The 12,924-nt window shown below is 37.2% G+C and overlaps 1 protein-coding gene across 1 annotated transcript; it reads left to right on the forward strand.

The window, feature by feature from the left end:
- The first annotated feature begins 5,507 nt into the window (after positions 1-5,507).
- Positions 5,508-11,923, forward strand: LOC127642435 (formin-like). The gene is made up of 4 exons (XM_052125050.1): positions 5,508-8,119; positions 9,180-9,285; positions 10,848-10,909; positions 11,291-11,923. Exons 1-4 carry the CDS (start codon positions 5,975-5,977, stop codon positions 11,720-11,722), a joined length of 2,745 nt encoding a protein of 914 aa, XP_051981010.1. The 5' UTR covers positions 5,508-5,974; the 3' UTR covers positions 11,723-11,923.
- The last annotated feature ends 1,001 nt before the right edge of the window (positions 11,924-12,924 follow it).

A 12,924-nucleotide genomic window follows, 5' to 3' on the forward strand; every position in this document is an offset into this window, starting at 1 on the left:
CCAGGGCTCCGCCCTCAGAGACTCCCGGGCCTCCTACGGCTCTGCCTCCTACGGCTCTGCCTCCTACGGCTCTGCCTCCCAAGCCTCCTACGACTCTGCCCCCAGAGACTCCAGAACCTTCCAGGTCCTCGCCCCTAAAGCCTCCTACGGCACCACCGCCCTCAGCTCCGCCTCCTGAGCCTTCCTCAGTTCTGTCTCCTGAGCCTCCTTCGGCTCCACCTCCAGAGCCTTCCAGGCCTCCGCCTCTAGAGCCTCCCACCGCCTCTAGAGCCTCCCAGAGCTCTGGAAAGCTCAGGACCCAGTCTCTGTCAGTCGTTGTTTGAATGTTTGAATGTGGTTGGATGTTCCTCCCAAGCCTGTGTTCCCGTGTTTCTAGTTTCTGTGTTTTCTAGTTTTATGTTTGTTTCCCCATCGTGGGTGTTCCTTTTGTGTTAGTTTAATAAATAAAGATAACTGCATTTGGATCCTCAACCTTCGTCTGACTTCCACAACCATTACAGTTACAATCATTTCTCCTATCCCATCTTAAAGGAAAAGCTTTAGAGGGAAAAAAATTATTATTATTATCTCATCATTTACACTGTCTCAAACTTGAATGACTTTTTTTGTCCTGCGTAACAGACAAAGTTATTTCTATAGACGTATGATATGCTTATAACCATACAATGCAAGTCAAAGGGGTCCAAAAAGGCAGCATAAAGGTCATTCACACACACAAAAAATTGGGACATGTGAGGAGTCTGATTACACTTTGTGTATGATGCTTGTACAGCGCTCTGGACATGCAACACGATTTGTAAGTATCTTTGTTTGTGTTTTCCTGAGGCAAGAAAGTCATACGATGTTTGAGCCCGTCACAACCAATGGCGAGAGTTTGGGGTGGGGCTATCTGTTTGCCTTACCAGAGACAAACAGAGAAGTGTCTGAGAAACCTGTTTGAATAAATTCATCAGTTTGGTGACATTATTGGCATAGAATTTATACTCTTTGAACTTTTAATTTCCTTCAGACATGTCTGCAATGGATAGTCCCCATAAGAAGATTAATTCTTTCAAGCGGAATAGATTTTTCACCTGTTTACAGACTGCAGAATGATGATGACGCAACATGATCACACGTGACTACCTACTGTTTTGTGTTAAGAGTCTCATGCATCAATGCAGCAGCTGTTGCAGCCCAATAGCCAGCTGTTAATGTTCTGCTCACTTGAGCTTTAGAGGAAATGAAATCATGGAGATGAGTCAAGCCTGCACCATCTCAAATGAGATTAGAGGCACAAAAAAAAAGATTAGATAGTGTGAGAGTAAGCTTGTGTGTGTGTGTGTGTGTGTGGTTAGCGCACACTAGTGTTTTGAGCGTCTGATTGAGTTATTGAATTTGTGCCTTTCCTTGTTTTGAACAGTCAGTAGAGTAGAATGAAGTTTAAATGAGGACAATGTGCATGATTCCTTACTACCATTTCACAACTTGAACCTCAGAGTTTTAATATGCAGTATCTGTTATTTGGACAAAGCAATCACTCACCAGTCCCCTCCGGGTCTGCCCACTGTTTGCAAAAATAACTCACACCATGGAGCTAATGGCATTGCATCTGCTAATAGAGAGGTGCTTAAGATTAATGGTTTAATCAAAATGGACAAAACTCCCAAGAAACTCCCATAAAGCAACCTTATGGTTTGGAAACCAAATGTACCAATTGCATGAATGATAAACTGGAATTTAACACCCATCAGTCCTCAGTCACTGTACTGTGTTGCAGCTCATCTTTGCAATGCCAAGGTTGTGGGTTCGATTCCAAGGGAACAAATATGCTGGTAAAATGGATATCTTGAATGCACTGAAAGGTGCTTTGGATAAAACTGTCTGCCAAATGTTAACAAATTCCTATAAAGTGTCTTTTGCAACTCATACTTTAAATTCTAATTGTAAGGAAAAACAAAGAAAATAATAGACTCCTTCAGATAATGCAGCATTGAATAGATAGAAACAAAAGAGAATCTCTTTTCCTTTATCACTTTAGGATGTAATATAATCAGCGTCCAGTGCCTTTTCAATTAGAGATCTTTGTTTCTCAGGGGAATCTAAAATGATATAACAGCTGTCAGTAGCACAGCACACTCCTACTCTCTCACTGTATGTTCAATGAAATCTGACCATTGATTGGTTCTCTGTTAATTGTGTCCTGCACTGCAGAGCTGCAGGCGGGAAGCCTGGGGAGAGGAGCGGATCTGAGATCCCCTGTGCTCTCACTGCTGGAACACACTATGAGTGCAGATATGAGCTGTTTATTCAAAACATAAAAGGTTTATTGATTCTTGCAGTTGGTATCATGCTGTGATTGAATCAACTGTGTGTAGAGATTTTCCATTTGTTGGTCTGAGTCAGAGATGCAATATGTCCAAAGTTATTGTGGCCTGCATTTTTGTCACTTAAGGGAATTGTTCTTTCTCTTGTTTGTTTAAGGACATTTTTTAAAGGAGTTTCTCATTATATTATCTTTTAATATCTCTTTATTATCTTAAGATAAGAGTGTTGATATTAAACTTTCAATTGCAGTACACTTCATTTTCCACTCTGAGGCACTCTTGGTATTGCTGAAAAGGCCCATTGTTTACATTGTACACTTTCAGTCCATCAGTGAAAACTAGTAATTTGTGGATTTTCAAGTATTCCTATTGATATGTTGACAAAATCATCTTAAAATAACATGCAACCATCATCATATATCAAACATTTAAAAATGCATATGCGTTCTCCACTTTACATAGTAGAACGAATTACAGTAGCTGACAGTACAACTGTTGGCTCATGCATTTGTTTAATATTCATTATATTCTGTGTTGTATAATTTATTTCCAAAGCAATTTGTATGGTGGTTGATTCAAAGATATTCACTGATAACAAACTGTGAGAATTAATACATTTGTTTTTATTTTTCCTTAGAGGAGAGCGAGAGCATGTTGCATGTGTCCAAGTCATGTGTCCAAGGTGAGCATTTGTCCTCCTCCAACATGGCTAGTGACTCCAATCAGAAACAAAGTGACTTCCTCAAGATCTCCCCTGCTGATGATGAAACCATTGACCCATGTTTCTCTACTGAGCTTGACCTATTTGTGAGTCTTGCTACCTATACATTTGTATTTATTTGTAGCAGTGAACCATTATTGTGTAGTAATTTTACAGAAACAATACATATTTGATTGCTTTTTTAACTGAATTCCTTGATTCCTTGATTTTGAATTACTGAGAATTATTCTTAAAGGTGATAGTTCACCCAAAAAAGAAAATACTCTCATCATTTACCCATCCTCATGCCATCGCAGATGTGTATGACTTTGTTTCTTCTGCAGATCACAAGTGAAGCTTTTTAGAAGAATAGCTCTGTAGGTCATATAGTTATGTGTCCAGAAATTTGGAGCTCCAAAAAAACACATAAAGGTAGCATAAACATAATCCATACAACTCCAGTTGTTAAATCTATATCTTTTTAAGATTTCTTTAAGAAAATCTTTATTCTCTCATTATTTATTATTTATTCTCTCATAATTCTCTCATTATTTACTCACTCTCATGCAATCCCTCATGTCATCACGTTATATAAATGTAACATTCATTCATTCTTTCATTCATTCATCCCAGATGTTTGACTTTCTTTCATCAGCTGAACAAAAAAACGAAGATTATTAGAAGAATATTTCAGCTCTGTATGTCCATACAATTCAAGTGAATGGGTGCCAAAATTTTGAAGCTCAAAAATCCACATAAGGCCAACATAAATGTAATCCATACAACACCAGTGGTTAAAACATTGTCTTCTGAAACGATATGATAGGTGTGGGTGAGAAACAGATCAATATTGAAGTCCTTTTTTAACTATAAATTCTCCTCCTAGCTCAGTCAATCTCCACTTCAGTTTCACTTTCACATTCTTCTTCTTCAGATTTTTTAATGCATAGCGCCCCCTCTACCCTCTGGGCAGAGAGGAGAATTTATGATTAAATACTGATCTGTTTCTCACACACACCTATCATATTGTGTCTGAACACATGTATTTAACCACTGGAATTATATGTATTCCTTTAATGCTCCCATTATGTGGATTTTGGAGCTTCAAAATGTTGGCACCCATTCACTTGCATTGTGAGGACATACAGAGCTGAAATATTCTTTTAAAATTCTTAATTTGTGTTCTGCAGAAGAAAAAAGTTAGAGGGTGAGTAAATCATGAGAGAATTTTCATTTTTGCGTGAACTATCCCATTAAGCACTGTTTTACTATAACTCTCCATCTTTGACCAGCCCTGACCAGTAGGTGGCGATATGCATGAAGAATGTGAAAGTGAAAGTGAAGATTTATAGTTTAAAAAGGACTTAAATATTGATCTGTTTCTCACCCAGACCTATTATATAAATTCTGAAGACATATATATTGGAGTCTTATGGATTACATTTATGCCACATTTATGTTTAAAGTTCTGGCTACCATTCACTTGCATTGTGTGGACCTACAGAGTTGAGATATTCTTCTAAAAATCTTAATTTATGTTATGCAGAAGACACTCATCTGGGATGGCATGAAGGTGACTAAATGATGAGAGAATTTTCAGTTTTGGATGAACTATTCCTTTTTTATGTCATCTTTATTTTTTAATCTTTTTACCTTTCTCCTTTTTGTAAAGATTTGCAAATGGTCTTGCACTTATTTATGATGGATGCAGTATCTAAAGCTTATTCTTGTTTTCAAGTGTTCACATAGTCAACAGAGCTCTCACTATATGTCAGCTTTTTGAGTTACTCAAGTTTAACAGGGTTCTAAATTAAGACTCAATCTGTACTTACACATATGCTGAGACTGAAAGTTTTAAATCCCATCACTTAATCTTTTAATGACTTAAACATTTTTAAATCCTAAGTAAAACTGTACACATTACCCTTATTCTGTAAAGACAGCTAATAGCTTGTTTTATAGAGTAATCAAACTTTTTAATGGTTTATTAATTATACAGTATGTGCAGTGATTTTGGGTATTTAGGAAGACAAGCATCACAGCTTTATGACCTCATAAAACTGTGAGATGCATGCATAATTTTTATCTCTGGTTTATCTGTGGTAAAAAAAAAAAAAAGTGCTAAACAATCCTTGTGGATTACTAGGGGAAAACAATACACTTAAAATTGTATCATCAAGAACTGGTCTTTAAATTCAACACACAGTGGCAATACAAGGATGTGGTTGGTGTTAGCTTAACAGGTTAATCACAGTGATTAAAGGGGTGCTGTCTAGTGTAATGTGGACAGAAGGAGATAGCCAGTCCTAGAAAGTCACAGCAGTGTTTCTGACTGGTGATCTCTTTTACCTGGGTGTGGCTCTGAGGTGCTGCTTTTTGGCTCTTGGATGACTGAGAGTGTTCTAAAAATCCTGTCATGTGGCAGAAAGTGGGTGGGTGGAGCACTATTTATGTATGCGTTTTAGTGTGAGCTCACACTTGCTTCAAAGTGTGGATTAAGAGCAAGAAGACATTGTATATCTAAAGATGACAAAGAACAAGAAGTTAAAAAGAATCTAAATGAGGGATAAATGGACCAAACTTCATTGTGGAGCTATTTGGAGAAAAACTTTATGCTCTGGCTCATTGTGGAATATTTTGTTCCCCATTTCTTAATTTCTTCTGTAATAGGGCCTGAGAACAGCTTCTCTGGGTATGTTACTTGCAAATTGTTCTGGCATCTTTTTTCTGGAGACGTCATGTAAGGACAACACATTTCTAAAAAACAAAAAATAACAAGACAGAAATAAATCGATTTATTTGGGTCAAACTTATAAAAACAATTCTCACCATGAAAAATTTTAACTCCAAACACTGACTGAGGAGAGTCCAGATGTGACTTCTTTTCACTCTTACAGAAATGTTCACGGTCAACACAAAATTAATTGGCAGGATGATTTAGAAATTCAAGAAGATGAATTAGCAGCAGATGTTAAGCCTGAACATACAGATGCTGGGGAAAATAGGACAAAGAGCAGATCCTCAAGAACTAAACAAAAATCTTCAAATGGATTCTGATAAAGAGAATACAGAAAAGGAGAATGTGGACTTAGACCTTAATGTTGTGCACCAGAGAGATCATTACAATAAAACTTCAGCAGCATGCCAAGCTAACCAGGATGTAACAGATGGTCAAGCTGACACACTGTCTAATTCACTTTGTGAGGTCTCAGCCAATGACAGTGTACGAAGTCAGAATAAACAACTTGAGGATCCAGCAGTCGGTACAGCAGATTTTAAAGATGCTGTTTTCAGAGACTGTGTAGAGGAATCTTTGAACATGGAGAACTACAGTGATCAAGAGTTTGTTTCAACAAGCAATGACAAGGATATGTGGAAACATAGATTCAGTCAGGACATATGTGAAAATAAAACTGTTGTTATGGAATCAGATGGCATCAGCATTGACGTGCCGTTTGATGTTGAGCAAAATGAGGGGCTTAATCTAGAAGGCCACATACCCAGTATATCCAATAACAGCAGTAGAACAGAAGAACTGACCACAGACATTAAAGAAACAACAGAGGTTTTCAGAGAGAACTTTCAGGATGAATTTTTCATAAAAGAGTGTCTTAATTCATCCACAAATAGCAATAATGACATTTCAATGCAAAAATCAGAACGATCTGCTGTTATGAGCAAAATGGATATGTCGAATGGAGTTCTTCAGAACACTGCAGATGTTGTTCCAGAGGTAATCAGAGCAACTGCTGCAATAAAGGAACAATCAACTCTGGATGAAGAACGAGCATCTATAAACATGACTGTTCAGACCACATCAACACATTGTGAAGTTCTTATTCCCACTGATCAAAATGCTCTTTCTTCAATCTCACAGAGGAACACCAAGAATGTAGTTATCACCCTTACACGTGTCGAAGCTCTTTCTAAAGAATCCGGTATTGATACTGAAATGATCCAACAAAGAGAAGGGATTGCAAGTGGTTGCCTCTGTCAAGCTTTGTGCAAGGGAAGCAGTGGAGAATCAGTCCATTCACCTACCGCAAGCCAGATGAGAGAGGTTCGATTTGGACAGACTGAGATAAGTGGGGACGAATGGGAGTTTTTAGATGGTTCTGACCTGTCTGGAATTGAAGCTCATAGTTCCACTTCAACCATGCTAGATAATCTCCAAAAGACTAATTCTGACCCAAACTTTCTGGAACCAATAGCTTCAGTAGTCCAATTGGAGGAACAGGAGGAAAGAAAAATGCAGGAAGAATCCCAAGACAAGGGACATTTAGAAAGAAAAACAGATGGGCCTCATGTTTGTCTAAGAGAAGAAGACTGGGAGACACAGATGCTGGATGAAACAGAAAGGTTTGCACATGTAGAAGTAGAATTGGCCAGTTTGAAGATTGAAAAAGATGGAGTACAAATGATACAAGAAGAGACCATAGTAGATCTTGCAGATACAGCCTCTGTGTTGAAAAGCCCAGAGGATTCATATCCATCTGAGAAAACCACAGACCCTTTTCTAAGATCAGTTTCAAATCAAACTGTCATCTCCCCCTCTGCAGTAAAAGAGAAACCGCTCCAACTGTCAGCCCTCTTCTCTGGGCTGCGTAGCCCCAAAAAGGAAGCTCATGAGGAAAAAGAAACTCAAAATCAACCTCAAAGCCCTGATCAGGCAAGGCCTGTCATACGAGGACTTTTCACTGATCAGTCTAACAAGAAGGAGTCCAAGGGAGACTTCCTCGAACAGCTTACCCAATTCCTCAGCTTGGACAGCAGCAAGGGGGAAGGCAAGAGAAAGAAAGAGAGCATGTCAAGTCCTCCACTGTCGCCCATCAGTAAGGACCCTGCAGAATCAACAGACACAGATACATGTCAAACTCTAAAGGAGCCAGTCATTTCCCAGTCTGAGGAAACAAAGAAATCTACAAATACAGAGTCACCCTTAGATGCCTTCAAGGCTTTCTTCACAATTAAAACTGCTAAGAAGGAGACTTCTAACTGCATGGACTCGGACACAGTAAAGAAGAAGATCAACAGGGACAAAGACGTTCTCCGAGCTTTCTTTGATAGGAACTCAAGCAAGTCTATAGAGAACAAAGGAACTAATGATTCCAAAGTAAGAAGTGAACAGTTCACAGACGGTTGCAGTTAAGGGGTAGTAACCAAAAAGTTACAATGCTGTCATCATTTACTCACCCTCATGTCATTCCAAAGCTGTATAACTTACTTCCGTGAAACATAAAAGGAGATGTTAGGCAGAATGTTAGCTTCAGTTACCATTCACTGTCATTGCTTCTTTTTGCCATATTATGAAAATGAATGGTGACAGCCTAACATTAGTAAACATCTCCTTTTGTGTTCCACGTATAAAAGTAAGTAGGGTAAGTAGTTTGGAATGACGTGAGTGTGAGTAAATAATGACAGAATTTCCATTTTTGGGTCAATTATTCCTTTTATTGTAGCATTCTTACTGGTATCATCTCCTCACAATATCTAAGCACATCTAAGTACAAGCTTATAGTTCAAAATCAAAATAATTCTTAGACGAGCCACGCCGATGGAAAATGACAAAAAACATAGTCTATATAAAATGCTATGGTGACACTTTACCATAAGGTTCCATTTTTTAACTTTAGTTAACAACATTAGTTAACATGAACTAACAATGAAAAATACTTTTACAGCATTTGTTAATCTTGGTTATTGTTAATTTTATCATATACATATTTAAAATCAAAAGTTGTATTTGTTAACATAAGTTAATGCACTATGAACTAACAATGAACATTTTTATTTTTATTGTTGTAAAAATATATTGTTAATTGTTTGTTTATGATACCTAATGCATTAAATAATGTTAACAAATGGAATCTTATTCTTAACTGTTACAATTCTATATTAACCTGCCATGTGACTTGGCTACCACAAACAGACTCAAAGTAAGCCTGATGAACTATTTTGCTATTTTGCATGCATAGGATGTATTTTAATTTACTTCAAAACTGACAACCATTTATATATATATATATATATATATATATATATATATATATATATTTTTTTTTTTTTTTTTTTTTTTTTATTCAGCACACATTTTTAACCATGTGTTAAGATTATATATATGTATATTTTATTTAGCACAATGCACATTACAGGAACTGTTGGTTTTCCTTTAGTCTGAGGCGAGTGAGGAGCGCACACCAAGACGACTTCAGGCAATCTGGCCTCCACCGAAACCCAAAGACAAGGAGGAAAAGATTGGTCTCAAATACACAGAAGCTGGTAAGGGCTTTTTGTATATTTAAAAACATGAGCTGTGAATGTAAATGTTTGCCTTTATTCAAATATTTGCCTTTGTGGCTCATGACATAGCACTCTCCAAACAAATTCCATTTCACCTCCACCCTCAATGTATTCCTAAAGGGCAGTGCTGCATTTAAGATAACAAATTTTGCAATGTCACAATATTTGTTTTATATTTGTCACTCAATGAATATACTTTTTACCAGCAATGCAGAGATGCATTTTGCTACATTGAAAATGTATAAATGTTTTTTTATTATATTCATTACTGTAAGTCTATTTTATAATTGCACTTGCCATTTGGTTATATAAACTGTATGGCGTGGGTGTGTCATATGTCATATGCCTTGATTTGATTATAGCAACTCTTTCATATTTATACATTTACATATTTTTAGAGTTAATTAGTAATCTTACATAAAGTCAGACAGTTTTCCCATTGTTCTCCAAACAAGACAGAGCTTATCCCTACATAACAGTCCCACTGCTTCCATCTATTGGAAATATAATAATTAGGGCTGTCAATCGATTACAATTTTTAATCGAATTAATTACATGGTGTCCCAATTAATTAATCGCAATTAATCACATTTAATCGCATATACAAATATTTGCTGAGAAAGCCCCTCATATAACAATAATTCAATATATAATGATGAAATAATTATACATAGTTATATTTAAATATTAAAATATATATATAATAAAAAAATATTCAGATAATTAAAATGGATTACATTCTTGTGGCGTTAATCAATACAAAAAGCAGCTTTAGAATACCATGCATTGTTTACTACCATATTATTGAACATAATCCAATCATTGGCATACAGTTCACAGCAATCCATTACACAAGTGAATTTGTCAATCAGTTGGAGATTTATAATGAGGGCTTGTTTAAGGACCCGTCAATGTGCGTCAGACATGCTTGTGTAGCGTCTTGGGTGCGTTGCATCATAAACATAACATTTTTAGGTCACTGTGTCAAGTTAAATATAGTTTAATACTTAGAACACAGCTTGAGATCCCTTAGTTCGAATTTGAGCTCCATCAAGTGCTTTGAATGCAAGAATGTAACGTATGTTTGTGTTGTTCTGCTACTGAAGGGTTGTTTTGTTCACTGTATAAACTGCGCGTTGCTCATACAGCTGAAATGTAAATTACTGCCCTCTGGAGTAAACAGGTGTTACTACAAGCTTGCATTTTCCTTATTACGGTCTTGGGGCAGTGCGATTAATTGCATAAATTTTTTTTACACTTTATTTTTAATCAAATTAATTGCACTGAATTAACGCATTAAATCAACAGACTTAATAATAATATATATTTAAATATAAATATATAATTTTTAAAATATATATATAATGAATGTCCAGTTCTGTCCCTCATTCGGATATGAAATTGAATCCATATGTTTTGCAAATGTTAGATCACTGTTATAAGAGTGTATACTGTATACTGTAAAGCTGGCACAATTTTACAGGTTTTGTGATGCATTTAAAATCTTATAGAATAATAATCTCATTGTTATTTGTTCTCAGAGCATCAGGCAGCTCTTCTTCAGCTGAAAAGAGCATGCAATGAAGAGGTGGAGAAGTTACAGGTGAGCAACTCATGTCGTTTTTTAAAATCTTTATGGGACATTAATGGCACATTATTGCTCCGTTTGTTTGAGCATTCCAACCACTCTGATACAACATTGTCGGAGATGCGATGCTAACGATGCTAGTGGCAAAATTATACATTTCACCTTTAAAGTTTTACCTACAAAAGGCCTGTGTTTCTAGTACCTCACTCTAAAGATGTATTTTATTTAGCATGCTCAAAGAATATAATCACATATTTGGTGCATTAGTGAAGCAAGAATATGGATGAGTGAGATTATTTGCCATTTAGATGCACAGTATGTACTATTTTTTATTTATATATATTTACAGCATAAAGACCACATTGTTGTAAGCCATAAAATTCACTTTCAATACAGGCTGACTTCAAACTTCAGCTCTTCCGGATACATGAGAAGAACGAAGAGGTTCTGTCCAAACTTGGGGCAACCATTGCAAGCTTACAAAGAGAGAGGGTCAAAGATAATCATAGGGATATTGCTGTGTCCACTGAAGACTATATCAAACCACGGGCCTTTCACTCTGTGGCCATTCAGACAGAGTCATTAATAAAGTCTGATGAGGTCAAGGAAGCCCAGAGCAGGAACCTTAACCCTCAGCCTAGTGTGCCAAACAATTTTGATCTCAACTCAACAAAAAACCTTAACTTCATTGGTAAACAGAGGACAGTTCCTTCTCCCCTACCTACATCACCTCTACCACCTCTACCACCTGTTTTACCTCCACCTCCTCCCTCCACCTCCTGCTCCAACTGTATCTTCACTTCCTGCTCAGCCATTGGATGTGCCTAGATGTGTGCCTCCACCACCTCCACCTATGGCAGGATGTGGTTCACCACCACCACCTCCACCCATTATCAGCTCTATCCCCCCTCCTCCTCCTGGAGTTGGTATCTTCTTCAATAGAGTGACAGACAACACTCCTCGCAAACCGTCAGTGGAGCCAGTCTGTCCAATGAAACCACTCTACTGGACTCGAATACAGATTCAAGATAAAAGGTATCTCTCATCTCCTTAAAGCTGAAGTGTTTATTTTTTACGGGGCGGCTGTGGCTCATATGGTAGAGCGGGTCGGCTGCTAATCGCAGGGTTGGCGGTTCGATTCCCAGCCCACATGACTCCACATGCCGAAGTGTCCGTGAGCAAGACACTGAACCTCAAGTTGCTACCAATGGCAGGCTAGCACCTTGCATGGCAGCTCTGCCGCCATTGGTGTATACTATATAAGTGCAGACCATTTACCATTTATGTTAAAATAGAGTAAAACTGAATAAAATGGCTTCAAAGTTTTTTTATTGTCCAGCCAAATCTTCAATTTTCTCAATAACACCTATTAAAACACTTCTGAAGTCATGGATTAAACCACTGGACTTTTATGGATTACGTTTATGCTGCCTTTATGTGCTTTTTGGAGCTTCAAAGTTCTGGCCACCATTCACTTGCATTGAATGGACTAACAAAGCTGAGATCATTTTCTAATTTGTTTGCGTTCACCAAAAAAATTAATAAAAAATAAATAAATAAAGAAAAGAAAAAGAAAAAGAAAAGAATAAGACAGTCATACTTATCTGGGATGGTAAATGATGAGAGTATTTACATTTTTGGTCAAACCATTATGTGAGTTTGGGACAGCACAATCTATTTATTTTTTTTGACCAATGGAAGACAGGGGGAGCGTTCAGGAAACTGATCATCAAGCAATCATTATTTTATGAAATTCCATTTGGTAAAACTAGTAGCTTTAATTGACAAGCATAGTCATATACCAAATAAACAGGATTTTCCTCAAAAACACAAAATGTATGTCCACAAGTGATATATTTTAACTTTCCCTCATCATGCGTCATCTGAAATTTAAGATCACTGTAGACATTAGTTTGCACAAGGAGCCAGCCACTGGCTGAGCAGCAGTCTTTCCACGACCTCTAGTGGCAGTGTGGATTTTCTGTGGGATTTTGTTCCCTGTCCACCTCTTTGCTGTTGTTATTTGACCC

Source organism: Xyrauchen texanus, unplaced genomic scaffold, assembly GCF_025860055.1.
Source record: "Xyrauchen texanus isolate HMW12.3.18 unplaced genomic scaffold, RBS_HiC_50CHRs HiC_scaffold_614, whole genome shotgun sequence".
Lineage (NCBI taxonomy): Eukaryota > Metazoa > Chordata > Actinopteri > Cypriniformes > Catostomidae > Xyrauchen > Xyrauchen texanus.

Excerpts from the sequence above, each read along its gene's own strand:
- LOC127642435 (XM_052125050.1), top strand. The coding sequence starts at position 5,975 with ATGTTAAGCCTGAACATACAGATGCTGGGGAAAATAGGACAAAGAGCA. Across the intron at positions 9,286-10,847 it reads TCTCAAATACACAGAAGCTG|AGCATCAGGCAGCTCTTCTT; the intron begins GTAAGGGCTTTT and ends ATTTGTTCTCAG. Across the intron at positions 10,910-11,290 it reads AAGAGGTGGAGAAGTTACAG|GCTGACTTCAAACTTCAGCT; the intron begins GTGAGCAACTCA and ends CTTTCAATACAG.